The following is a 27,055-nucleotide window of genomic DNA, read 5'->3' as shown; positions in this document are numbered from 1 at the left end:
CTGCCCATGCCTTGAAAGCATGTTCTGGAGATGCGTAGGGCTAATTTAATGTTTTGGGGTTTTGGTGATGTGGGTTGAATTCACCGTGCACATCGAATCCAGGTGGAACATTTGTCATTAAATTCCGGCATATTTTGGCTCAATCGCATATTCCTTTATAAAACCTAAAACCCTTCACTAACTTACCTCTGCGCACAGCGGCGCCCCATTACGCCAGTCAAATGCAACTAGACTAGACAGTGTTGAGCTTGCTGTGTGTGTTTATTCTCGACTTGGCATATGTGCATCGCACTGAAGGCGAGAGAGTGTGTTTCTCTCACTGGTGTCTGCTTTCAGTGACACTTCCTCACGAAGGGGATCGTCGTTTAAGCTATAGTCTATGCTTGAAGCACAGCTGGTACCACAGGGTGTGTAATGTCACATAGGAGTTTCGATTATTTTTGTATCTTTTTCCAGACACAGAAAAAACAACCCCATCGGCTCATTGTCCTGTGCCTCGCCTAACTTTGGACGGTCCGTATCGGGCTCTCTTTATCCTGGTCATTGTCGCTTGCACTTGGAGGCTGACTTTTTGGGTTGGATATGGGTGAAATCTGCTCAAGGCGCGGGTAATGACACATATAAAAGGATGACGGACAAGGAAGCTTTAAAGGGACTCTTCTCTCTGTCAATTGCATGGTGTTGTCTGATCTCAGTTTCTGGAGAGGTATGTGCCTGCTTTTTCTTTCATTATCACTGCGTTTCTGTTTGCGAACGGCTATTCATTTACAACAGAAAGGTAAACACAGGTGACCCATAGATAACCTAACCAAATTCCTTACGATTTACAGTCATTAAAATGTGTAGGCAATAGACTTCGCGTAGTTTATTGGTTATGCGTGGCCAATTTACACTACGCAAATGGCAATATCGATGCTGTGCGTGGCAATTTCCTGTGTGCCAGTAAACCCGAATTCCGAGGTTAAACATATTCACCTGAATTTTCACCTGATTATCCTATTAGACCTACTGCTGCAATGCATCATTATTAAGCCTTTATTTTCATTCCAACGATTGTATCGTGCCCTGTAGGCTACATTTGATTTGCACTAAGGTATTAGATCCCAAGAAAACTTGAGCGCCAGCAATAGTCTACCTACCCTTATCCGTTTGTTTCATTGCCCGTTGAAGGAACTACTTTGGACAGACCATTATTCTCAGCAATTGAACTTGGCTTGTTTTTAACATAAGGCTGTATAGGCCAGTAATCGTCAAAAGTTTGGACACACCTACTAATTTAAGGGGTTTTCTTTATTATTTTACTATTTTCTACAGTGTAGAATAATAGTGAAGACATCAAACCTATGAAATAACACATATGGAATCATGTAGTAACCAAAAAAGTGTTAAACAAAGTAGGCACCCTTTGCTTTGATGACAGCTTCATGAGGAATGCTTTTCCAATAGTCTTGAACATATACTGAGCACTTTTTTCCCTTTTTTTCCTTCACTCTGCCATCCAACTCATTGCAACCATCTCAATTGGCTTGAGGTCGGGTGATTGTGGAGGCCAAGTCATCTGATGCAGCACCATCACTCTCCTTGACGTTGAGACTGGTGTTTTGCGGGTACTATTGAATGAAGCTGCCAGTTGAGGACATGTGACGCATCTGTTTCTCAAACTAGACACTCTAATGTACTTGTCCTCTTGCTCAGTCTACACTATAATTCTGACCAATTTGATGTAAAAAAACAAGGACATTTCAAAGTGACCAAACCTTTGAACGGAAGAGTATTCTAATTTGTTTAACAGTGTTTTGGTTACTACATGATTCCATATGTGTTATTTAATAGTTTTGATGTCTTCACTATTATTATACAATGTAGAAAATAGTACAAATAAAGGAAACCCCTTGAATGTGTCGGTGTGTCCAAAATTTTGACTGGTACTGTATATATAAATAAATGATTAACATTCAGTCTATTTATGAAGGCTGACTGTGTGTCCTATATGCTCAAAGTTATCGCGCCTATCAATTCATAAAGAAAACAATAGCCTGTACATTTAGTTGAATAGGACCCCATTTTTTTAATCATCTGCAGGCGATTAGATTTGATAGTGAGAGATCTTTTTGTCAAACCGCACCATCCCTTGCACAAGTCATACGTCAGTAGGGAGTGATCTACATTCGCGTGATCAACACTGAGTTGGCTGATACCCCATTTCATGGGTGCACAATCCATAGGTTAGGCTGTACAGTGCATATAGCAGTGCATTCAGAATTTATTCAGACCACTTGACTTTTTCCAAATTTTGTTACATTCCATCCTTATTCTAAAATTCATTAATTTTTTTTTTTCAGCCACCATGCTTCACCGTAGTGATGCTCCCAGGTTTCCTCCAGACGTGACGCTTGGCATTCATGCCAAAGAGTTCATTCTTGTTTTCATTAGACTAGAGAATCTTGTTTCTCATGGTCTGAGTCTTGTAGGTGCCTTTTGGCAAACTCCAAGCGGGCTGTCATGTGCCTTTTTACTGAGGAGTGGCTTCCGTCTGGCCACTCTACCATAAAGGCCTGATTGATCCAGTGCTGCAGGGATGGTTGTCCTTCAGGAAAGTTCTCCCATCTCCACAGAGGAACTCTGGAGCTCTGTCAGTGACCATTGGGTTTTTGGTCACCTCCCTGACCAAAGCCATTCTGGGGTATTGTGTGTAGATTGATGAGGAACATTTTTTATTTCATCCATTTAAGAATAAGGCTGTAATGTAACAAATGTGGAAAAAGTAAAGGGGTCTGAATATTTTCCCAATGCATTGTAGGTATGCCTCCAATGCAATGCTGAATTCCAATACATCCACAGTGCGATTACAACATATATCTTTTTTAAACATTCCTACCTTGTTTAGCATTATCTTGTCCAATTGTTGCATGATTACGCTATTTGTATCAGTTTGCATCAGTTTCAATGGGTGACTTTAATTTGAAGCCGAACCCACCGAATCCACCACTGATGCTCACGCTATAATGCTCACAACACACTGGTGAGTTATCTCGTGCGTTTTAAAGTCTGAGGTGTGCAAGAGTGAGCCACCAATAAAAGTTTAAACAATGGAGCAAATGCATCCAATGATATCTTCATACTCACTTGCAAATAGCAATTGATGTACGTAGCCAATGACATTCCTTGAGAACAACGTTACATGTTTGTAAGGTATGGTTACAAGCTATATATCAAGTGATAACAAAAGCACAAACAATGGAGTAAAATACGACAATTGTAGACTAGTAATTGCTTGCTCCTTATGGATAAGTCTTATGGATAAGTCTTAAATGAATAAGCCTCATGAATATTACATACTATAAATGCTTTACAAATGATTATAGTTTATAAATGCTTATGAACTGTATGCATGTTTATAGATGTTTAGAAATAATGAAATAGATATATATGTATAATGTGTATAGGCTGCTATTTCTAAATAGCCTAGTGGTTAGAGCATTGGACAAGTAACCGGAAGGTTGCAAGTTCAAACCCCCGAGCTGACAAGGTACAAATCTGTCGTTCTGCCCCTGAACAGGCAGTTAACCCACTGTTCCTAGGCCGTCATTGAAAATAAGAATTTGTTCTTAACTGACTTGCCTGGTTAAATAAAGGTCAAATAAAAAATTAAAAAATAAAAAAATTCTTATTAATATTATTATTAAGTGTTACCCAATAGGCTAGGGAACTACATACAGCCCCTTGTCCCTTTCCCCAAATAATATTTCTCAAAGCTCTTTTTTTTCTGGTGAGCTGTGTCTCATTATAAATTTGTGCTTTAGATGTCTGCAAGAGGCACGTTTTGCTTCAGGCATTACCCCAGCTGCCCCCGTCTCCATTAGATTGACAGATGCAATTATTAGAGTTCAACTGACTAATGTGCAGACTATGCTATACCGAAAGTAGACCTAGTCCCAGACATTGCGTCACCGCGTGCTGTTTCCCATGCGTGACAGTATTGATTTCAGTGGCCTCGGTTGTGATAATGGTGCCTTAAAGTAGCACCCCTTAACTTAACCCCGCAATCATTTTATTGCGTTCTGCATAGACATTCTAAACTATGTCTCCTGTTCCCAGCCTCAGTGGTGACGAAGTCGTTGAAAATATAGCAGAAGAGAAGAGAGATAAACATGGTTAACACAATATTAAAATGATTTTCACTGATCCACAAAATAGCATGATAGAGTAACACCATATGGCTACAAGTAGGCTACAATACAATATAATACAACAGTGAGAGAGAGATAATAAGTTGTTGGGTATGAAAGCTACAAACAATACTACTTACAGGACATAAGGGGCTACTTATGATCAAGCATCCATAACCTAATGTGGGAAACTTGCTCTAAGTGGCATAGGCCTGAAGCTTCATTTTCTGTTGTCTTGTTTTTTGCAGGTCATCTCTCAAGACACCTACCTAAATACTCTGCAGAGTGCAGGTAGACACCGCTTTTCCTGTTCCTCTTATTTCTAATAGGTCTTGATTTCATCCCATCCATCATTGTGATTCTTGCAAATCATCTACCGACATGGACAAATGACTAAGCAGCATTAAATGAATCGCTTAAATGTACAATACTTAGTGGGATGATGTGGGGTGTGGATGTGAGATGGCGGTGTGTTGTTTCAGCAAAATGTCACGAATTCAGATTAAAAGTTTGAAAAAGCCCTCTATCAAAAATGCCCCCTTACTCTGCTAAAGCCGTTATTAGCGAGTCCTTTGTCACTGCTCATAATCAGATGGTGATTCTGATTGGGCCCCTGAAGGATGGGACGATAGTTAGGCAACGTTCAACATCTCTTGCTCTCGCTCTCTTTAACCTCATTTCAAAAATCCACAATCAAAAGACACATAACCAACTTTGGTATTAGCACCAAACAGCTTTGAAAAGCTTTGAAAATGCAAGCTGCTTTTTCCTAGAATAAAAAAAGAGTTCTCCTTTTTGATGGTTAGGGATTCATCCAAGCTGGATCCCTGCAGCTAAGAAATAGGCAAAATCACACAGTGCTCAGTATTGCTGAGTAGATGAAGGGAACACTTGATCTCTCGTTCAGCTTGTAATGTGATATGAATATTAGCATGTACATGGAAATGGATGGTTATTAGATGAAATAGTTGGGATGATAGATACAACATTTCATCTCATATACCAATTAGTCTTTGAACCATCACCACACCCTCCATGCCCAGGCAGGTCCAGTCCTTTGGAACCCTCGGGCGCGATGCTAATATCATATCCAACACTACCAACCCCCCCTTTACCCATCTCATGCCTTAGACTCCTAGTTCATGCTCAGACAGAATGAGATTCCTACCAGATTGCCTCATGTTCAGGCTTTCACTTATGGAAATGCGAGTGGCCCTGATTTAAACAAGGCCCTGCTTTTAGAGCCCTGACATCATCTCTGATAAAGACTCCCACTTTCCATCAACCAGACACTGTATGTCTGGTTCTTGTCTTCGCTGAAGTTACTGTTATGTTATGGGGTCTCAACGGGAGTTCCAGTCTGGGTCTTATAGATGGTTGTCTCCATTTGTGGCTCAACTATAGACACCCATCAGGGATAGAATGTGAGCTATGCTAAGAGACTTTAGAGCTTATTAAATCTAGGATGGACAGTGGAACATTTTTATGACACCCACATGCATACTCAGTTTCTTGCTCTCAATGCATGCATTCATATACTCACTCAGTTCCTCCTCTGCATGGGAACTGAGGTTATCCGTACACATACACATTCGATACAGCACGTCTGCTTTCACGTGCTGGTGATCTTTTCATTTGTCTTTGGGGTTTTGTGTGTTTGTGTTTGTGTCTGCAGCGCAAGCTTGTCCATGTGTGTGTTTGAATCTGTGTGTGAGCGTGTGTCTGTTTGTGTGGTGCGCGCGTGTGTGTGTGTTTAAGGATCAGTGTGTTCCGGTAACCTTTCCTAATAACCTTTCTGTGTCTGGCACCCTCTCACTGTGTGAACTCTATCAAATATGTATCTCCTCTCAATATGCCAGGCAGGGAAGCTGGATGAGGTGGAATCATTGTGAGATTGAGAAGAAACACCATCACAGATAGTGGTGACTCAGAAGGATTTAGGATCAGCTTAGTACATAAAAACATCTCACACATCTCAGTGTCTCAAAACCATATTTACTTTCTAAAATATTCAATGCCTTAGGGAATGGCAGATACAAATTGAAAAATGAGAACACAGTTTAGTTGAAGAGGAAAGAAAAGCACACCCTCTGAGAGGATAAGATGTTTTGGCTTTGCTTTCTGGGGAGTCATTTAGACTGGGAGTTGGGACAAATAACTGTCAATCACACTTGGTATTATTCAATGGTACTTGCCATGATGTTGACAGCATAGCAGGGCTTAGAAGACAAACTGTCTCCCGGGTGGTGCAGTGGTTAAGGGCACTGTACTGCAGCGCCAGCTGTGCCATCAGAGACTCTGGGTTCGCGCCCAGGCTCTGTCGTAAGCGACCGGGAGGCGCACAATTGGCCTAGCGTCGTCCGGGTTAGGAAGGGCTTGGCCGGTAGGGATGTCCTTGTCTCATTGCGCACCAGCGACTCCTGTGGCGGGCCGGGCGGAGTGCGCGCTAACTAAGGTTGCCAGGTGCACAGTGTTTCCTCCGACACATTGTGCGGCTGGCTTCCGGGTTGGATGTGCGCTGTGTTAAGAAGCAGTGCGGCTTGGTTGGGTTGTGTATCGGAGGACGCATATGACTTTCAAGCCTTCGTCTCTCCTGAGCCCGTACGGGAGTTGTAGCGATGAGACAAGATAGTAGCTACTAAAACAATTGGATACCACGAAATTGGGGAGAAAAAGGGGTACAATTAAACATTTAAAAAAGACAAACTGTGCCTGAGACAGGCGTGGACAGCCCAGTACAGCCCAGTACAGCCCACTACAGCTCACTACATCACTGGGGTCAAGCTCCCTGCCATCTAGGACCTCTATATTAGGCTGTGTAAGAGGAAGGCTCTACACAACACCCACTCACATACTATCATATATGTTGCTGCCACTCTGTTTATCTTATATATTGATGCCTAGTCACCTTAACCCCTGTACTGTACATATCTACCTCTATCGATCCAGTGTCTTTGCACATTGTAGGTATGGTACCTGAACTGACCCTGTATATATTATGCTTACTGTGTGTTATTGTGTTCTTATTAGTTGTCATTTTTTAAATATATTGTGTGTTTTTGTTCAACCTTGTTATTTTTTGTATTACTTTGTTATTAGTTACTGCATTGTTGGGGTTAGTACATTTTCACTGTACTTGTGCATGTGCACTCATTGACCCCCACAAATCTCTCATTCGACCTCTGTGATCCATCTTGACAAAGACAAACTCCAACCCTTCGGCACTGCTGACATCTGAAAGGATAGGTGTAAGAAAAATGCACATTCAAAACTATTCTATCTGGTTTCTCTATCTAGTCTATCAAAGAGCAAAGTTATTATTACCGTATTTCTCATACATATGTCGGATCTTAATTTGAGCCAGTTTTCTACAGCAGGAAAATCATCCTGCAGCAACAGGAATTGTGGATTATAATTGATGGATATTTTTTATAGGGGTTAATACATTTTTCGTAAGGGAAAATCAAGTCTGAAATTACAAACTTCAGAAGACTTTTTAAACCTCGAATACAGTACACGTTTGAAATGTTCTGTTTCCTGCATGCAGGAATGTTCTTCTGCGACATGGTTATAAAATTAAGATCCTACATCTGTACCTAGCCGATCCTTTCAGATCTACATAAAGTGACCAGGATTTGGGGCAAGAGGTCAATCTGGAATTGAGCACATTATTCCTCTTTCAAGATGTCTTCTCTCTCAGGCATCAATCTGTGGATACCCTCTCCAGTCTTGTCTCTCACTGCTGGTATTTGGTGTTTGGTATTTTATTAGGATCCCCATTAGCTTTTGCGAAAGCAGCAGCTACTCTTCCTGGGGTCCACACAAAACATGGCATAATACAGGACATTAATAGACAAGAACATCTCAAGGACAGAACTACATCAATTTAAAAAGGCACATGTAGTCTACATATCAATACATACACACAAACTATCTAGGTCAAATAGAGGAGAGGCTTTGTGCCGTGAGGTGTTGCTTTGTCTTGTTTTTTGAAACCAGATTTGCTGTTAATTTGAGCAATATGAGATGGAACGGAGTTCCGGGCAATAATGGCTCAATATAATATTGTGCGCTTTCTTGAATTTGTTCTGGATTTGGGGACTGTGAAAAGACCCCTAATGGCATGGCTGGTGGGGTAAGTGTGTGTGTCAGAGCTGTGTGTAAATTGACTATGCAAACAATTTGAGATTTTCAACACATGAATGTTTCTAATAAAAATAAGAAGTGATGCAGTCAGTCTCTCATCAACTCTTAGCCAAGAGAGACTGGCATGCATAGTATTTATATGAGCCCTCTGATTACAATGAAGAGCAAGACATGCCGCTCTGTTCCTGGCCAGCTGCAGTTTAACTAGGTCTTGCATTGTAGTACGAACTGCTAACACCAAAACCAGCATATTCTGCTGGCTTTCGATTGTAGCTTTCACTACACAGCAGCGGGAGTTGGTTGGACTTAACTAAGTCACTAAGCCTGTGCGAACGCAAACCGGCAGTCACTCAAACAAACACAGACAGGGGTTAGACCACACGCTGGGTGGATGTAGATTTGCGAGGGATCGCTCACAGGTGTGAATGTTTACCCAACGACAACTGAAAGTACTTGCGGCCCCTAATCCACTGGTTTAGAGAGTTCAAGAGGAGGAGTTTAGTTACGTGATGAGGGTGTCTTCCTTCCCTGGCTGGACCCCATTGCCCATATCCACTTCCCTCCACTCTCCTCAGGGTTTAACACCTGGCTCCAGAGGGATGTTAGCGCGACTCTCCTTCATATCATTTACAGTACGCACACACCATGGCCTGAGGTACTGCCATATCAGTTACATATCACAGGAAGCATGGACCTAAAGGTGAATATTAGCTGCTACTAAAGATGGATTATTAGGCAGTTCCGCCCATACATAGCCACTTGAAATGGGACTGATAATTAGTCAACGTAACAACCAAGGCAAATGGAGACATTTGCCATAAATGCAGGCAACAGAGATTATGGAGTGTGTTTCCCTTTTTATTATGGAGTGTGTTTCCCTTTTTATTATGGAGTGTGTTTCCCTTTTTATTATGGAGTGTGTTTCCCTTTTTATTATGGAGTGTGTTTCCCTTTTTATTATGGAGTGTGTTTCCCTTTTTATTATGGAGTGTGTTTCCCTTTTTATTATGGAGTGTGTTTCCCTTTTTATTATGGAGTGTGTTTCCCTTTTTATTATAGTGTGTTTCCCTTTTTATTATGGAGTGTGTTTCCCTTTTTATTATGGAGTGTGGTGCCATCTATAGATTATTACTTATGTTTAGGCATTCATTCTGAGTGGTTCAATTCAGGGTTAAGGATGGGGTTCAAACAGAAAACTAAAATGACAAAACGAGTTCCTAGCACTGGGATTAAACACGCCGTGCTCAGAGCCGTGGAAAGGAACTCAAAATTAAATTAGAGATAGATTTTTTTCTGGATTTGCTTTAACTGATTTATTCAATAAATTGTCTCCATTTTTTGCATGATGTATTACCAGATGTTGCTCCATTGGAAATACATGGGTTTATGGACCAGGTCCAGGGTTCACCCTGGCTCTGGTTGTCATTAAGCAACAGACCCTCCCCTCTTTAAAACTCAATCTGTGGACCAGATGAATATATGCTTGTGTTTAATGTCCCACCCCTATTTAATGTGATGGGTCAGCTTTATAGGTGGTCCCAGAGGATCTTTAACCTGTATAGATTAGTTTGTAAAACTGAGCCCCTGAGCTCAGGTTTCCCATCACAAAGGCAATTGAAGGATAGAGCTGCAGCACTTGTAGACCCAGTCGAATGATTCTGGAATTAAAAAGGCCTGAATATTCAGAGGATTGCATTGCAGTGAGTTTCAGTTTCCCAGTAAGCTCTGCAGGAACTCATGGCTAGTGCACTGGATTCTCAAGACAAGCATCCACCCCTCTTGAGGAATTGTCATCCACTCCAAAGTGGTATACAGTGTCTATGCTCTGATCAAACTATCCTTTCAACAGCACTGAGAAAATAATCATGAAGGATTTTAATGTTTAATATAATTTTAAGACATGTATGCCTAGGGTGCATTTCAAGGACAATTCCTAAGCGATACAGACACACAAGCATACGCAGACACAGATGGGTTGTAGTAAGGGCTCAGGTTTTCAGGTTGTCTGAAGGTAGCCCGCCACACTCTGTGACTCAGCAAAGCAGACCTACACAAATACTCTGGCCCCTGCACTGCAGCACCGGGCTGTCAGTCTGACCAGTCAGGTGACTCACTTCTATACTTCTGAGAATCGGAAACAAAAGAGAGAGACAAAGGAGAGGACATCTTTTTAAACCTTTGCTTATGACTTAATTTTAAAACTCAGCTTTACCCCCCCACTTCGTCTCACAAAAATAATTATTGCTATACTGTGTTAACTAAGAAGCTCATCCATTGATAAACCCAGAGTATTGTATCTGAATGTGACTCTGTCTCCCTAGCTCCTCTGTCCTGTTCAGAGGGCTTCACTGAGCTGGGTTACTACAATGGCTCCGTGTCTCAGACTGACTCTGGTTCGCCCTGCTTAAAGTGGACAGAGTTCCCAGACTACATCCTGCAGTACCCGAGCCGGGGGCTGGGCGACCACAGCTACTGCCGCAACCCAGACCGTGAATCCAACCCCTGGTGCTTCTTCCGCCAGAGCTCTGGAGCCATCGGCTGGGCCTACTGCGACTGCCACCAAGGTGAGGATTTACCGACTAATACTTACTTCAAGAGAATCAATACTGCTGGGTAACTAAAAAAAAAAAAAAAAAAATATGCCATTTAGCAGACGCTTTTATCCAAAGCGACTTACAGTCATGTGTGCATACATTCTACGTATGGGTAACTACCTGGAACCAGATGATTTATAGTGGTGTATGAATTCCAAAGTGACCAAAAAGTAATCGCTAGGTATCTTTGTATTTTCGCAGTGTTTTTTGGGTGATCATATTGCTCTGGCAGGAGATCTATGTCTCTATCTGTCTTAGCAACCTATGTGCCTGTCTGTCTATGTCTGTCTATGTCTATCTGTGTTTCTTGCCTGTATGGTTTTTGTTTCTCAATCTGTCTACGTCCCAATATATCCTGTCTGTCTTCCAGTCTATCAGTAAGCTCCTCCCACTGTGTTTTCCACCTCTCCATCAGGCAGCTGATATTGTTCCCTCTGTGACTCCCGCCCCCCCCCCAATGGGAGTGTGTCCCTGCCTGTCCATTAGACAACTGTTTTTACTGGCCTGTCAGAACCATGCTTGTATGTAGTGCCAGAGGCAATACCCCCGTTTTGAAATCTGTTTAGCTACATCTGTATTTACTGTCATTATCAGTCTGTCTCTGTCTAGCTCTCCCAAGCTTTCTCTCCCAAACAGTTAACCTTTATCAGTTAACGTGTATGTGTGTGAACGCGTGTGTGCCCATGTTTGTTTTTCGGGTGTGTGCCTGCCAGGTTGAAATATGTAAGTGTTCTATGCAATTATCCTGAGATAATCACACCTGTTGGATTTATGATTAACGAGGTAGCAGTCTGTCTGTCTGTCTGTCTGTCTGTCTGTCTGTCTGTCTGTCTGTCTGTCTGTCTGTCTGTCTGTCTGTCTGTCTGTCTGTCTGTCTGTCTGTCTGTCTGTCTGTCTGTCTGTCTGTCTGTCTGTCTGTCTGTCTGTCTGTCTGTCTGTCTGTCTGTCTGTCTGTCTGTCTGTCTGTCTGTCTGTCTGTCTGTCTGTCTGTCTGTCTGTCTGTCTGTCTGTCTGTTTCTGATGGGTGCGAGAGAGAGATGTTCCACCTGTCATTTCAAATGATTTCATAATCTCTGATGCTGTACCATACCTTAATGCCATCTCTTCTCTCTCCTCTCCCCTCTCCCTCCTCTCCAGGAGCTGTCAGGTTGGTAGGTGGGTCCTCCCCTCAGAGCGGGCGTCTGGAGGTATACCTAAATGGCCAGTGGGGGGCTGTATGTGATACACACTGGACCGACCGCGATGCCAGTGTGATCTGCAAACAGCTTGGACTGGGGTGAGAGCTACTGAGATACTTTTTTAGCTGTGTGTGTGGGTGTGTATGTCAAATCATCCTCTCCACTCCTGACTGTCCATCTACCTTTCTCTCTCCGTCCATCCTGTCTTTCTGTCTGCAGTGAGATCGGCACAGCCCTCCAGCACTCCTATTTCGGGCCCGGCTCTGGACTCTTCCACTATGAACGCCTTGGCTGCCGTGGCAACGAAAACTCTCTGCTGGACTGCAGGAGTCGGAAGTTTGTCACTAGCGACTGTAACCATGGCAACGAAGCGGGGGTGGTGTGTGCTGCACCTGAAGGTGAGGGTGTTGGAGATTTCAAAACATCCTTGGGTATAAATAGTGCAGATTTATCACAAGTGCTACACATATAAATATAGTACATACTGTATTGCTAGGCATATTACACATGTAGAGGTACTAAAGCAGCAGAGCCACTTCCCCTTTAGTTGAGTTCGACAGGGACAGAGAGAGACTGTTCCCTCTTTCTTAGAGCTCCAGTGTTCTTCTCCCACCTCAGTCAGAGCTGCGTGGGCCAGAGGGTGAGATTCATGGCTAAGATTCTCCGGCCCAATACTCATCTCCAAAACACAAACACTGCAAAGCTAGAACAAGAGCAGTTTATTCTGAGCAGCACAGCCAAGAGGGAGCTGATGTTGCCTGCCTAGTCATTCACATAGCTTTTAGAGCTCTCTGAGCCTGCCAGTACGCTCTCGCGGCTTATGCAGCACTTGTGTCAGAGAGTCCCAAAGGGGCAGAGGGAACAACAACAGTGGTGTGTTAGAATGAGGGTATAGAAGGGAGTGCCCAGAGGAGTAGAGGGTATATACATTGAGTGTACAAAACATTAAGAACACCTTCCTAATATTAAGTTGCACCCCTTTTTGCCCTTAGAACAGCCTCAATTCAGAACAGCCTCAATTCAGAACATCCTCAATTCGTCAGGACTCTACAAGGTGTCGAAAGTGTTCCACATGGATGCTGGCCCATGTTGACTCCAGTGCTTCCCACAGTTGTGTCAAGTTGGCTGGATGTCCTTCGGGTGGTGGACCATTCTTGATACACACAGGAAACTGTTGAGCGTGGAAAACCCAGCACTTCATGACACAAACCGGTGCGCCTGGTACCTACTACCGTACCCCATTCAAAGGCACTTAAATATTTTGTCTTGTCCATTTACCCTCTGAATAGTACACATACACAATCCATGTCTCAATTGTCTCAAGGCTTAAAAAGCCTTCTTTAACTTGTCTCCTCCCCTTCATCTACACTGATTGAAGTGGATTTAACAAGTGACAGCTTTCACCTGGATTCACCTGGTCAGTTGGTCATGGAAAGAGCATGTTTTGTACACTCAGTATATTTAGTGCGGTGCAGGGAATTATTCAGTCTGAAACTTTAGGAGGAGAAAGTTATCTGAGAGTCCTGAGGCCCTGCCAGGGATGTGGGAGGGGTCCCACAGGCCACACATGCACCCCTCTTCTGACCCCCCTACCCCAAACAACCCCCACCTCCTTAACTTCTCTGCCAGGGCAGCTCACATATTCAGATTGCATAACTCATCTACCCCTCTTTCCTTCTCCCTGCATCCCTCACATACTTGTACTTGCTGTAGTTTCTAATGACTTGCCGGAGCTTTGAACCAAACTCTAGGGTCAGGGGTCATTGCACTCCAACAGTTCTGTGGTTTGGATTGCTTTATTTATCATGGCACTGGGCAAGAAGTTATTTACATTTGCATTCATCAAGGAGACCAAGAGATCCATAAGTCGATAACTGAGAAGAACAGTTGTTTCTATTGTAACATGATGCCAACATGAGCCACCGCATTTAACTACGGTAAGGTGACTGGGAACATGGACGAGTACTAACAGACCAGCTATGACCTCCATACAGTGCTTTCAGAAAGCATTCACACCCCTTGACTTTTTCCACATTTTGTTGTGTTACAGCCTGAATTTAAAATGGATTACATTGATATTTTGTGTCACTGGCCTGCATACAATACCCCATAATATCAAAGTGGGAATATGTTTTTAGAAATGTTTACAAATTAATAAAAAATGAAAAGCTGAAATGACTTGAGTCAATAAGTATTCAAGTCCTTTGTTATGGCAAGCCTAAATACGTTCAGGAGTAAAAACGTGCTTAACAAGTCACATAATAAGTTGCATGGACTCACTGTGTGCAATAATAGTGTTAACATGATTTTTTAATGACTACCTCATCTCTGTACCCCACACATACAATTATCCCAAGGTCCCTCAGTCGAGCAGTGAATGTCAAACACAGATTCAACCACAAACACCAGGAAGGTTTTGAAATGCCTCTCAAAGAAGGGCACCTATTGGTAGATGGGTAAAATAAAAAAGCAGACATTGAATATCCCTTTGAAAATGGTGAAGTTATTAATTACACTTTGGATGGTGTATCAATACACACAGTCACTACAAAGATACAGGTGTCCTTCCTAACCTAGTTGCCAGAGAGGAAGGAAACCGCTCAGGGATCTCACCATGAGGCCAATGGTGACTTTAAAACAGTTACAGAGCTTAATGGCTGTGATAGGAGAAAACTGAGGATGGATCAACAATATTGTAGTTACTCCACAATACTAGCCTAAATGACAGAGTGAAAAGAAGGAAGTTGTACAGAATAAAATATTTGAAAACATCGATCCCGTTTGCATTTAGGCTCTAAAGTAAAACTGCAAAAAATGTGGTTCATAAATGTACTTTATGTCCTGAATTCAAAGCGTTATGTTTGGGGCAAATCTAACACAACACATCACCGAGTACCACTACATATTTTCAAGCATGGTGGTGGCTGCATCATGTTATGGGTATGCTTGTCATCGGCAAGGGATTTCTTTTTAGGATATAAATGAATGGAATAGGCCTCCCGAGCAGTACAGTGGTCTAAGGCACTGCTTCGCAGTGTTCGGGGTCACTACAGCCTGTGATTTGATCCCACTCATGACCGTGAGTCCCATAGGGTGGCGCACAATTGGCACAGCATCGCCCGGGTTAGGGGAGGGTTTGGTCGAGGGGCTTTACTTGGTTTATCGTGCTCTAGTGACTGCAGGCTGACTTTGGCCGTCAGTTGAACAGTGTTCCCCACGACACATTGGTGCAGCTGGTTTCTGAGTTGTGTTAAGAAGCGCAGCTTGGCGGGTCATGTTTCGGAAGACGCATGACTTGATCTTCGCCTCTCCCGATCCCATTGGGGAGATGCAACGATGAGACGAGATCATAATCACGAATTTGGGAAGAAACGGGAAAACAATTACAACAACAATCCCCAAAATCTAAAATCATAATAATGGAACAGAGGTAAGCACAGGCAAAATCCTAGAGGAAAACCTGGCTCAGTTTGCTTTCCAACAGACACTGAGAGACAAATTCACCTTTCAGCAGGACAATAACCTTAAACACAAGGCCAAACACTGGAGTTGCATACCAAGTAGAAATTGAATGTTGATAAGTGGCCTAGGTACAGTTTTGACTTAAATTGTCTTGAAAATCTATGCCATTACGTGAAAATGGCTGTAGCAAGGATCAACAACTAACTTGACAGAGCTTGAAGACTTTTTAAAAGAATAATGTGCAAATATTGTACAATTCAGGTGTGCAAAGCTCTTAGAGAATTAACCAGAAAGACTCACAGCTGTAATCGGTGCCAAAGGTGATTCTAACATGTATTGACTCAGGGGGTTTAATACTTGTAATCAAGATATATGTAATCAAGATAAATCAATGTATATATATAAATGTTTTTATTTTTCATATTATTATTATTTTTTTGTGTGAAAATGTTCGAATTTCGACTCCACTTTGATATTACAGAGTATTTTATGTAGCTCATTGACAAAAAAATGACAATGAAATCCATTTGAATTCCACCTTGTAACACAACAAAATGTGGAAAAAGTTGAAGGGTGTGAATACTTTCCAAATGCACTGTAAAGTCAATCAAAGAGGCAAAAAGTGGAGTCGTAATTAAATGGCTCAGATGCGAGACGCATATGGCAGGGACTTCAGATGATCACTGATTATAAAGAGAAAACCAGCCAAGTCAGTGACACCGACACCTCACTCCCAGACAAACTTAACACATTCTTTGCCTGCTTTGAGGAACACAACACAGAAACGCCATTGCTTCAAGATGTCCACCATTGTTCATGTACCCAAGCAAGCTAAGGTCACTGAACTAAATGACTATCGCTCCGTAGCACTCACCTCTGTTATCATTATGTACATTGAGAGGCTTGTCAAGGACCATATCACCTCCACCTTTCCTGACACGCTAGACCCACTCCAATTTGCATATACCGCCCCAAAAGATCCACGGCCGACACAATCGCTGTTGCACTGCAAACCGCCCTATCCCACCTGAAAAAGAAGAACAATGGAGCTGATCGAGGACTACAGGAGACAGAAGAGGGAAAACACCCCCATCCACATCGACAGGGCCTTAGTGGAGAATGTTTAAAGCTTCAAGTTCCTAGGCGTGCACTTCACTGAGGACCTGAAACGGTCCCAGCACACCGACACCGTGGTTAAGAAGGCGAAACAGCCCCCCTACAACCTAAGGCGGTTAAAGAATTTCAGCATGGTCCCTAAGACCCTCAGAAACTTTTACAGCACCATTGAGAGCATTCTGTCGGGCTGCATCACGGCAACTGCGTCGCCCTAACCACATGGCTTGCCAGAGGGTGGTGCGGTCAGCCCAACACAACACCAGGGGCAAGCTGCCTGCCCTTCAGGGCATTACAGCAGAGTAAAAGGAAGGCGAAGATGATCATCAAGGACCTCAGCCAGCTGAGCTAAGGTCTGTTCACTCTGCCATCATCGATTGTAGTGACGGTACAGGTGCATCAAAAGCGGGACAAAGACACTGAAAAACAGCTTCTATCTCCAGGCCATCAGACTGTTAGCCAGTTAGCCAGTTACCTGCCCGGTACTCTGCCCTGCACCTTGAGACTATTTCCCCATGTATATTGTGTTATTTAACGCTAGTCACCTCATATTCTGTTTATATAATGTTGTCTACTAACTGTGCATGTATATACTGTGTTATTGACATAGCTCATCCTAATATACCTACTACTGTACATACCATTTCTTTCCAAATGATATCATGTCTATACACACCGCGTATTCATCTTCTGGATTCTGTCCCATGCTCACTCTAATATATCTACTCTGGATTGATAATTGGACTTGTTCTGTCACTTCTTGATTTATTGTTTAGATGTTTTGATTATTTGTGTATATGTATTCTATTTGCAAGATATTTTACTGCACTGTTGGAGCCAGTAACACAAGACATTCTACTGCACTGTTGGAGCCAGTAACACAAGACATTCTACTGTACTGTTGGAGCCAGTAACACAAGACATTCTACTGTACTGTTAGAGCCAGTAACACAAGACATTCTACTGTACTGTTGGAGCCAGTAACACAAGACATTCTACTGCACTGTTGGAGCCAGTAACACAAGACATTCTACTGTACTGTTGGAGCCAGTAACACAAGACATTCTACTGCACTGTTGGAGCCAGTAACACAAGACATTCTACTGTACTGTTGGAGCCAGTAACACAAGACATTCTACTGCACTGTTGGAGCCAGTAACACAAGACATTCTACTACACTGTTGGAGCCAGTAACACAAGACATTCTACTGCACTGTTGGAGCCAGTAACACAAGACATTCTACTGCACTGTTGGAGCCAGTAACACAATACATTCTACTGCACTGTTGGAGCCAGTAACACAAGACATTCTACTGCACTGTTGGAGCCAGTAACACAATACATTCTACTGCACTGTTGGAGCCAGTAACACAATACATTCTACTGCACTGTTGGAGCCAGTAACACAAGACATTCTACTGCACTGTTGGAGCCAGTAACACAAGACATTCTACTGCACTGTTGGAGCCAGTAACACAATACATTCTACTGCACTGTTGGAGCCAGTAACACAAGACATTCTACTACACTGTTGGAGCCAGTAACACAAGACATTCTACTGCACTGTTGGAGCCAGTAACACAAGACATTCTACTGCACTGTTGGAGCCAGTAACACAATACATTCTACTGCACTGTTGGAGCCAGTAACACAAGACATTCTACTGCACTGTTGGAGCCAGTAACACAATACATTCTACTGCACTGTTGGAGCCAGTAACACAATACATTCTACTGCACTGTTGGAGCCAGTAACACAAGACATTCTACTGCACTGTTGGAGCCAGTAACACAAGACATTCTACTGCACTGTTGGAGCCAGTAACACAATACATTCTACTGCACTGTTAGAGCCAGTAACACAAGACATTATACTGCACTGTTGGAGCCAGTAACACAATACATTCTACTGCACTGTTAGAGCCAGTAACACAAGACATTATACTGCACTGTTGGAGCCAGTAACACACTACATTTTACATTTACATTTAATTCATTTAGCAGACGCTCTTATCCAGAGCGACTTACAAGTTGGTGCATTCACCTTATGACATCCAGTGGAACAGTCACTTTACAATAGTGCATCTAAATCTTTTAAGGGGGGGGGTGAGAAGGATTACTTATCCTATCCTAGGTATTCCTTAAAGAGGTGGGGTTTCAGGTGTCTCCGGAAGGTGGTGATTGACTCCGCTGTCCTGGCATCGTGAGGGAGTTTGTTCCACCATTGGGGGGCCAGAGCAGCGAACAGTTTTGACTGGGCTGAGCGGGAACTGTACTTCCTCAGTGGTAGGGAGGCGAGCAGGCCAGAGGTGGATGAACGCAGTGCCCTTGTTTGGGTGTAGGGCCTGATCAGAGCCTAGAGGTACTGAGGTGCCGTTCCCCTCACAGCTTGTGTTACTGTTGGAGCCAGTAACACAAGACATTCTACTGCACTGTTCGAGCCAGAAACACACTACATTCTACTGCACTGTTGGAGCCAGTAACACAATACATTCTACTGTGCTGTTGGAGCCAGTAACACAATACATTATACTGTGCTGTTGGAGCCAGTAACACAAGACATTCTACTGCACTGTTGGAGCTAGAAACCCAAGAATTTACCTTCACCTGCTATAACACCTGCAAATCTGTGAACGTGAGTAATGTGACCAGTAAACCTGGACTTTATTTGATTACTGCTGTATTTTTCAGGCAATGGCGCCCCCTTGAGGTTGGTAGGTGGCCTGGAGGACTTTGAGGGTCGTGTGGAGGTGTACCATGATGGGAGGTGGGGCACCATCTGTGATGACCAGTGGGATGACATCGATGCTGAAGTTGTCTGTCGGCAGTTGGGCCTTGGGTGAGCAGCACAGGCATACCGATGGCTAGTTGCTTGGAGGATGGTGCTTGACATGCAGCATATGGGTTTTGAATGTGATTCCCTCCACTAAATGTCATCTAGTACATATGTAGGCAAAACTAGAGGTTAAACCCTATCAGTGGTAGCAAACAGCAATGGTTCCCAGGCTTAAAGTTACCCACCAACCAAAGCTCTCTGCTCTCCACAGAGATGGATGCACTCCTGCTAGGATAGCCTTTTTACACTGCTACATTCCCACTGAGTGAACTATATCAATATAGATGAACGGAAGGCATGCATTTTTGATGGCCTACAGTGTTTAGGGTTGTTGCTCTGCTGGAGGAGAGAGGAGAGGAGCCAGTTGATCCACATTATTCAGACGTCATCGCCACTCTTAGCAGGTCACCTGGCTTCTGACGAATAAGGGCCTGCAAAGCAAGCCACTGGGGAATTCTCTCTGCTCAGACACACATGTATACACATGTACACACACACGCACGCACGCACACACGCACACACGCACACGCGCACACGCGCACACACACACACACACACACACACACACACGCACACACACACACACGCACACACGCACACACGCACACACGTGACACCACACACACACACACACACACACACACACACACACACACACACACACACACACACACACACACACACACACACACAATGATTGTCTTACAGTACAAATAGATGGATAAACAAAGATAGTGGATCTGTCCCAGAACTCATTTCAGATCATGAATCATACATCTCTCCATAACTATATTTGGTGTGTGTGAGTGTTTTTTGTGTCGTGTATATGTCTTTCTCTGCTGTGTAAGTGCATGTGTGTGTGCTCTGTACAGTATGTGTAAGGCCTGTTTACTTGGTGGGAATGCATTTTATATGTGCACATCAGGATGACCCTTGAGTGGTTGCCATATATTGTTTACATGTCCATATATGGTCATTGTGTATGACTGTGTGTGTGTCCCCACTCAGGGGGGTACCAAAAGCGTGGACATGGGCCCACTTTGGTCAGGGCTCTGGACCCATCTTCCTTGACAGGTTGCAGTGTACAGGCAACGAGCTTTCCCTGGAGGAGTGTCCCCACAACAACTGGCAACAACACAACTGTGACCACATGGAGGATGCTGGTGTGTCCTGTAACCCATATACAGGTCAGGAGTCAGGACAGGAACATTTTGTGAACATACACATATTTGTATGGAAAACACATACACACTGTCTCATGCACACACCGTGTTGCAGATGGTGTGGTGCGGCTGGTGGGGTCTGACACTCCCTGGGAAGGTCGTCTGGAGGTGTACCACTCTGGGGACTGGGGTACGGTGTGTGACGACAACTGGACTGAGCACCACGCACAAGTGGTCTGTAGACAGCTGGGCTTCAGGTCGGTCTACAGGGGTCCTTTTATGTTCAAATACAATGTACTGGGAAAGTAAATTAGGTTTAACTGTAGTAATATTGTAGTGATACTGCAGTAATGGAGTGTTTGGTCCAGCAGAGGGCGTGCAGAGGTGGCGTCAGACGGGCTGTATGGGGAGGGCACAGGGCTAATCCTGCTGGATGAGGTGCAGTGTAAGGGCTCAGAGGGCACCCTGCTGTCCTGCGGGCACGCCGAGTGGGGACGCCACGACTGCTCCCACAGCGAGGACGTAGGGGTGCGCTGTGAGAGGGGAGGTGAAACCAACGAGGTGCCAGGGCTGCCACAGATCACAGGTAGGCCTCACTGTACTCGCTGTACCCTCAAAGACCTCAAATCAGAATTGCTATCAACATATCTCAGTTACATGTCTATCTTATCTGGTGAATTTAGCAAAGAAAAGTTCAATTCAATATTGTTATGCCCTGTTATGGTAATACTGTGGGGCAAAAAAAAGTATTTAGTCAGCCACCAATTGTGCAAGTTCTTCCACTTAAAAAGATGAGAGAGGCCTGTAATTTTCACCATAGGTACACTTCAACGATGACAGAAAAAAATCCAGAAAATCACATTGTAGGATTTTTTATGAATTTATTTGCAAATTATGGTGGAAAATAAGTATTTGGTCAATAACAATAGTTTATCTAAATACTTTGCTATATACCCTTTGTTGGCAATGACAGAGGTCAAACGTTTTCTGTAAGTCTTCACAAGGATTTCACACACTTTTGCTGGTATTTTGGCCCATTCGTCCATGCAGATCTCCTCTAGAGCAGTGATGTTTTGGGGCTGTTGCTGGGCAACACGGACTTTCAACTCCCTCCAAAGATTTTCTATGGGGTTGAGATCTGGAGACTGGCTGGCCACTCCAGGACCTTGAAATGCTTCTTACCTCAAAGACCCACTCTTCGTTGCCCAGGGCGGTGTGTTTGGGATCATTGTCATGCTGAAAGACCCAGCCACGTTTCATCTTCAATGCCCTTGCTGATGGAAGGAGGTTTTCACTCAAAATCTCACGATACATGGCCCCATTCATTCTTTCCTTTACACGGATCAGTCGTCCTGGTCCCTTTGCAAAAAAACTATACTTATTTTCCACCATAATTTACAAATAAATTCATAAAAAATCCTACAATGTGATTTTCTGGATTTTTTTCCCCTCATTTTGTCTGTCATAGTTGAAGTGTACCTGTGATGAAAATTACAGGCCTCTCTCTTCTTTTTAATTGGGAGAACTTGCACAATTGGTGGCTGACTAAATACTTTTTTTGCCCCACTGTATATTGTGGTTTATTGTGTTTCTCTTTTCTGGCCTCAGGCCCTCTGGTGCGACTGGTTGCTGGAGAGAGCCGGAAGGAAGGGCGTGTTGAAGTGTTTCTGAATGGCCAATGGGGGAGCGTGTGCGATGACGGCTGGAATGACATCAATGCTGCAGTGGTCTGCAGGCAGCTGGGATTTATGTAAATATGGATTCTCTCTCTCATGTTTGCCATTGTATCATATATCCTTTCCCTTATTTGCAGAATACATCATATCTCACTGCCAAGTATGTGGTTTCCTTTAACTGCCATTCAGGAGACAGGGCCACTTTGGAATATTGAGCTTCACCTTCCCTGTGTCTCTTCTTCAGTGGGGTGTCCAAGGCTCGCTCCATGGCCTATTTTGGAGAAGGCCAGGGCCTTATCCACCTGGACAATGTTAGGTGCACAGGGGCTGAGACGTCCCTGGGGGAGTGTCCGGCCGAGGGAGAAGATGCCCATGACTGCCGGCATAGTGAGGATGCAGGGGTCATCTGTGACTACGTCCCCGAACCGGTGGGGGACGGCGCCATAATAACGCAGACCTGTGGCATGAGGCCAAACACACAGCGACGCAGGAGGAGGATTATTGGTGGGGACAAGTCAATCAGGTACGCTGGTGGAAAAAGTACCCAAATGGTCATACTTGAGTAAAAGTAAAGATACCTTAATAACTCAAGTAAAAGTGAGTCACCCAGTAAAATACTACTTGAGTTCAAGTAAAAAAACTATTTGGTTTTAAATATACTTAAGTATCAAAAGTACATGTAATTGCTTAAATATACTTAAGTTGCACTATTGCACTATTTTCATGTTTTTTTTTACATTTACGGATAGCCAGGGCCACACAGAGCCAGTAGGGTTGATCAGGGATGTTCTCTTGATAAGTCTGTGAATTGGACCATGTTCCTATCCTGCTAAACATTCAAAATGTAACGAGAACTTTTGGGTGTCAGGGAAAGTAAAAAGTAAAAAGTACATTATTTTCTTTAGAATGTAGTGGAGTAAAAGTTGAAGTAGTCAAAAATATAAATAGTAAAGTACACACACACACACACACACACACACACACACACACACACACACACACACACACACACACACACACACACACACACACACACACACACACACACACACACACACACACACACACACACACACACACACACACACACACACACACACACACACACACTCTCAGCGGTTCTATTACCGTATGACTGCATAGATATATGCAAACACATACACAAGTCAAATCATAACATCAAATCAACCATGATCTATTTCTGCTCATGTCCTCTCTCCTCCCCTGGGTGTGGTAGAGGGGACTGGCCTTGGCAGGCGTCTCTGTGGCTCAAGTCCCAGTCCAAAGGGAACCATCCACTGTGTGGAGCCACGCTCATCAACTCCTGCTGGGTCCTGACTGCTGCACACTGCTTCAAGAGGTGGGCCACAAAGACATCTAGTGCCCAATGATGGAATTGCAGTGACCACATTATAAAAAATGACGAGTGTTGCATACAGTAATGTAGTAATGTGGCATAAACATATGTACATTTGATCAAATACTTGATCTATGTCAATCATTTGATCAAATATTATTAATAAGAGATTGATGTCATGCCACTTATAAGTGATACTTATAAGTGATACTTATTTGAGTCACTGCCTTGATCATTTAAATTCAAATGTATTTTTCTTGGCAGGAGATAATCAAGTCTTCTTTTCTGCTTGGCTTAACCTCCTCAGACCTTAATTCCCTCTCTTACCTTTTCTTTTTTCCCTCTCTCTGTTTTCTCCCTCTTTCCTAGGTTTGGCAGGGACCCATCTCGCTACGTGCTGCGACTGGGTGACTACCACACGGAGGAGAGGGATGACTTTGAGCGCAGCCTGTCCCCAGAGCTCATCGTCATCCACAGGAAGTACCACAGCCAGGGCTCGGAGTATGATATTGCCCTACTCAGGCTGAAAGGCACAGAGGGCAACTGTGTGGCCTTCAACCCTCATACCAACTCAGCCTGCCTCCCTGCGCCTGGCAACAAGTGGGGCAAGAGGCCTGCCGCCTGTGTCATCACAGGGTGGGGCATCACAGGTACTGACCATAAGCCTCTCTGTTACGGAGAGTTCCCTGCGTGTTTACATTGGAATCAGCCATTTGATCTGTTCTTTGCTCAATATTTATATGACAGAACATTTCAACATTTCAATTTATTTTGGCCGCCTCACTCTTTATCTCTCTGTTCATCACTCACTTTCTCATTCTCTCTCGCTTTCTCAGACTCGGAGTACTCCCGTACTCTGCTGCAGGCCTGGGTTCCCCTGCTGCCCACCTGGAAGTGTAAAAAGCGATACGGCGAGCGCTACACCAGCCGCATGCTGTGTGCGGGCAGCCTTTCGGACAGTCGGCGCGTGGACAGTTGCCAGGGTGACAGTGGTGGTCCCCTAGTATGTCAGGGGGAGGGTGGGCGCTGGGTGCTGACGGGGATCATCTCCTGGGGTCATGGCTGTGGTGACCCCTCCTTCCCCGGGGTGTACACGCGGGTCAGCAGGTTCCTGCGCTGGATTGACCAGGTCACCAACAACCCACCGAAAATCTGATGCTGCCACCGTGCCATTGGACAGCCATTGGACAGCCATTGTTATCACATGAATTTTGGGTTGAGGTGGAGGTGGGGAGATTAAAGGAGCAGTGGCCGGTTAGAGAGGGTTACCACACCCTGGTATCTGCTCCTGGCCTCACCCACATCCAGCAGAGTGCTTTTAAGTCCCTTTTTTGCCTACACTTGGAGAAGCCTGTAAATGGCATTGAGCATTCTTGATTATGTGGAATTACCACTTTAACGAGAGCATTTAATGCACCAAAAAGCCAGACTGCATAGGTGAATGACATTGCACTATAATGCATGCCATACTATCACCCTGCAACACCTGTGAATGGCCAATTAATGGTGCCATTGGGAGTAAGTCTAGTCAGGAGCATTAGGTGGAATATCTTTAAGGTACAAGATTGTATATGTAAAGTACAAACAGACATGTGGCTTTTAAATGAATATGGTTTCATGAACATTCCAGTTGTTCATGCATTTTAACTTAAGCCTACACTAATGTGCTTCACTCTTGATTGAAACAATTGGTCAAATTAGTCCGTGTACAGATCTCTGGTTTAGACCATAGGAGAGGCATGAGAGGGCCTTTACGAGGCTCTGTACACGTGGCAATGATGACATGGCTACTCACAATGACTTAAATGAGGTCCTGCCTGTTTGCCTGCCTACCCACAGTATCTATCTGTCTACCACTTTTTCTTAGAAGCTGCACATCCCTATTATCAGTGTTATGTGAAGCCAGTCCTGGGACAGATCCACTATCTTTGTTTATCCACTCTTTGTACTGTAAGACAATCATTGTGTGTGTGTGTGTGTGAGAGAGAGAACGTTTCTGTGTGAGTGTATGTGTGTGTTTGCGTGCGTGTGTGCACTGTCAATTAATGGTTCATACAGCATCTCAATTCAGGCCTTAGACCATATCTTTGTGTTTTTGTCTCAAGTTGCAGTGCAATTGCCAAATGATCAATGCAATCTTCTCATCATTCTTATAATTTATTGACACACATGAACACATCGTACAGACTTACAAAGCCTACACAGTGCTGACGTTGCATTTGTTCTATGTTTTACCTGGTCACATTCCACTCTGCTACTGAATAGATGTCTAGAAATGTAACCACACATGCTCAATACCCCTAAGCTTCATGTGGTAATTACTAATGCAAAAACTTCTAAACTATCTGGCTGTTTAGAAGAGCCTCTGGTTTAGTACTCTAATCTATCCTGATAGTAAATAGATCTAACTACTTCCTAATACCACCTGTACACTTGATGGAATGTTCTTTTACAATTTAACATCCAAACGTTATTTCGTTTTATGGGGCTTTCAGTCACATGACTGCATGTTTTCGATTGTCACTGAACAGCACAACTAATTATTTTGTGATATGACATCTGTGATTTGCTTTTGCACATGCATTTTGACACATAATAAAGTTCCTTTCTATACTTCCTTTAGAATTCTGAAATGCTAATCTGTACATGATGAAAATGAGTTACACAAACATGATGTGGTGCAATTTTAAAAGCTTCAAATGGTGAAATATACACTGAGTATACTAAACATTAGGAACACCCCCCCCCCCCCAATGCTTCCCACAGTCAAGTTGGCTGGATGTCCTTTGGGTGGTGGACCATTCTTAATACACACGGGAAACTGTTGAATGTGAAAGACCCGGCAGCGTTGCCATTCTTGACACAAACCGGTGCTCCTGGCACCTATTACCATACCCTGTTCAAAGGCACTCTCGCACATTCACCCTTGAATGGCACACATACACAATCCATGTCTCAATTGTTTCAAGACTTAAAAATCCTTCTTTAACCCGTCTCCTCCCCTTCATCTACACTGATTGAAGTGGATTTAACAAGTGAATTCAATAAGGGATCACAGCTTTCACCTGAATTCACCTGGTAATTCTATGTCGTGGAAAGAACGTGTTGTTAATGTTTTGTATATTCAGTGTATATGCAATATTTCAAATGGACTGCTAGAAAAGTTATTGGTGAGTGGAGTGGAAAATTCCCTTTTCTAATGTGCCAACATTGAAAATAAATATTAGACAGTATGCCAAAGTAAAAGCAGTAAATCTTCAGACTCATATCTTGCAAGTACTCTGTATATAATACCTTGAATGTGAACGTGTATGTACTGTATAATGTGCTTTTGAGAGGTGTCATTAAATATCTGCATCACA

The 27,055-nt window shown here is 43.5% G+C and overlaps 1 protein-coding gene across 1 annotated transcript; it reads left to right on the top strand.

Annotated features, from left to right (window-relative positions):
• Positions 1–282: 282 nt before the first annotated feature.
• LOC124041283 (neurotrypsin-like) lies at positions 283–27,055 on the top strand. Its single transcript, XM_046358691.1, has 14 exons — positions 283–706; positions 4,418–4,460; positions 10,637–10,879; positions 12,047–12,185; positions 12,307–12,485; positions 19,353–19,500; positions 20,506–20,684; positions 20,776–20,917; positions 21,032–21,246; positions 22,269–22,410; positions 22,581–22,859; positions 23,574–23,696; positions 24,063–24,343; positions 24,530–27,055. Exons 1-14 carry the CDS (start codon positions 629–631, stop codon positions 24,847–24,849), a joined length of 2,511 nt encoding a protein of 836 aa, XP_046214647.1. The 5' UTR covers positions 283–628; the 3' UTR covers positions 24,850–27,055.

This window comes from Oncorhynchus gorbuscha, linkage group LG08 (genome assembly GCF_021184085.1).
Source record: "Oncorhynchus gorbuscha isolate QuinsamMale2020 ecotype Even-year linkage group LG08, OgorEven_v1.0, whole genome shotgun sequence".
NCBI lineage: Eukaryota > Metazoa > Chordata > Actinopteri > Salmoniformes > Salmonidae > Oncorhynchus > Oncorhynchus gorbuscha.
The sequence above is the reverse complement of the archived record's forward strand: the minus strand, read 5'-3'. Positions and strand labels throughout refer to the sequence as shown.

Bases quoted from the DNA above. Each gene is read 5' to 3' on its own strand.
- LOC124041283 (XM_046358691.1), top strand. From the start codon at position 629: ATGACGGACAAGGAAGCTTTAAAGGGACTCTTCTCTCTGTCAATTGCA. The intron at 19,501-20,505 runs GTGAGCAGCACA...GTCCCCACTCAG, and splicing joins TGTCGGCAGTTGGGCCTTGG to GGGGGTACCAAAAGCGTGGA. The intron at 20,918-21,031 runs GTCGGTCTACAG...TTGGTCCAGCAG, and splicing joins TGTAGACAGCTGGGCTTCAG to AGGGCGTGCAGAGGTGGCGT.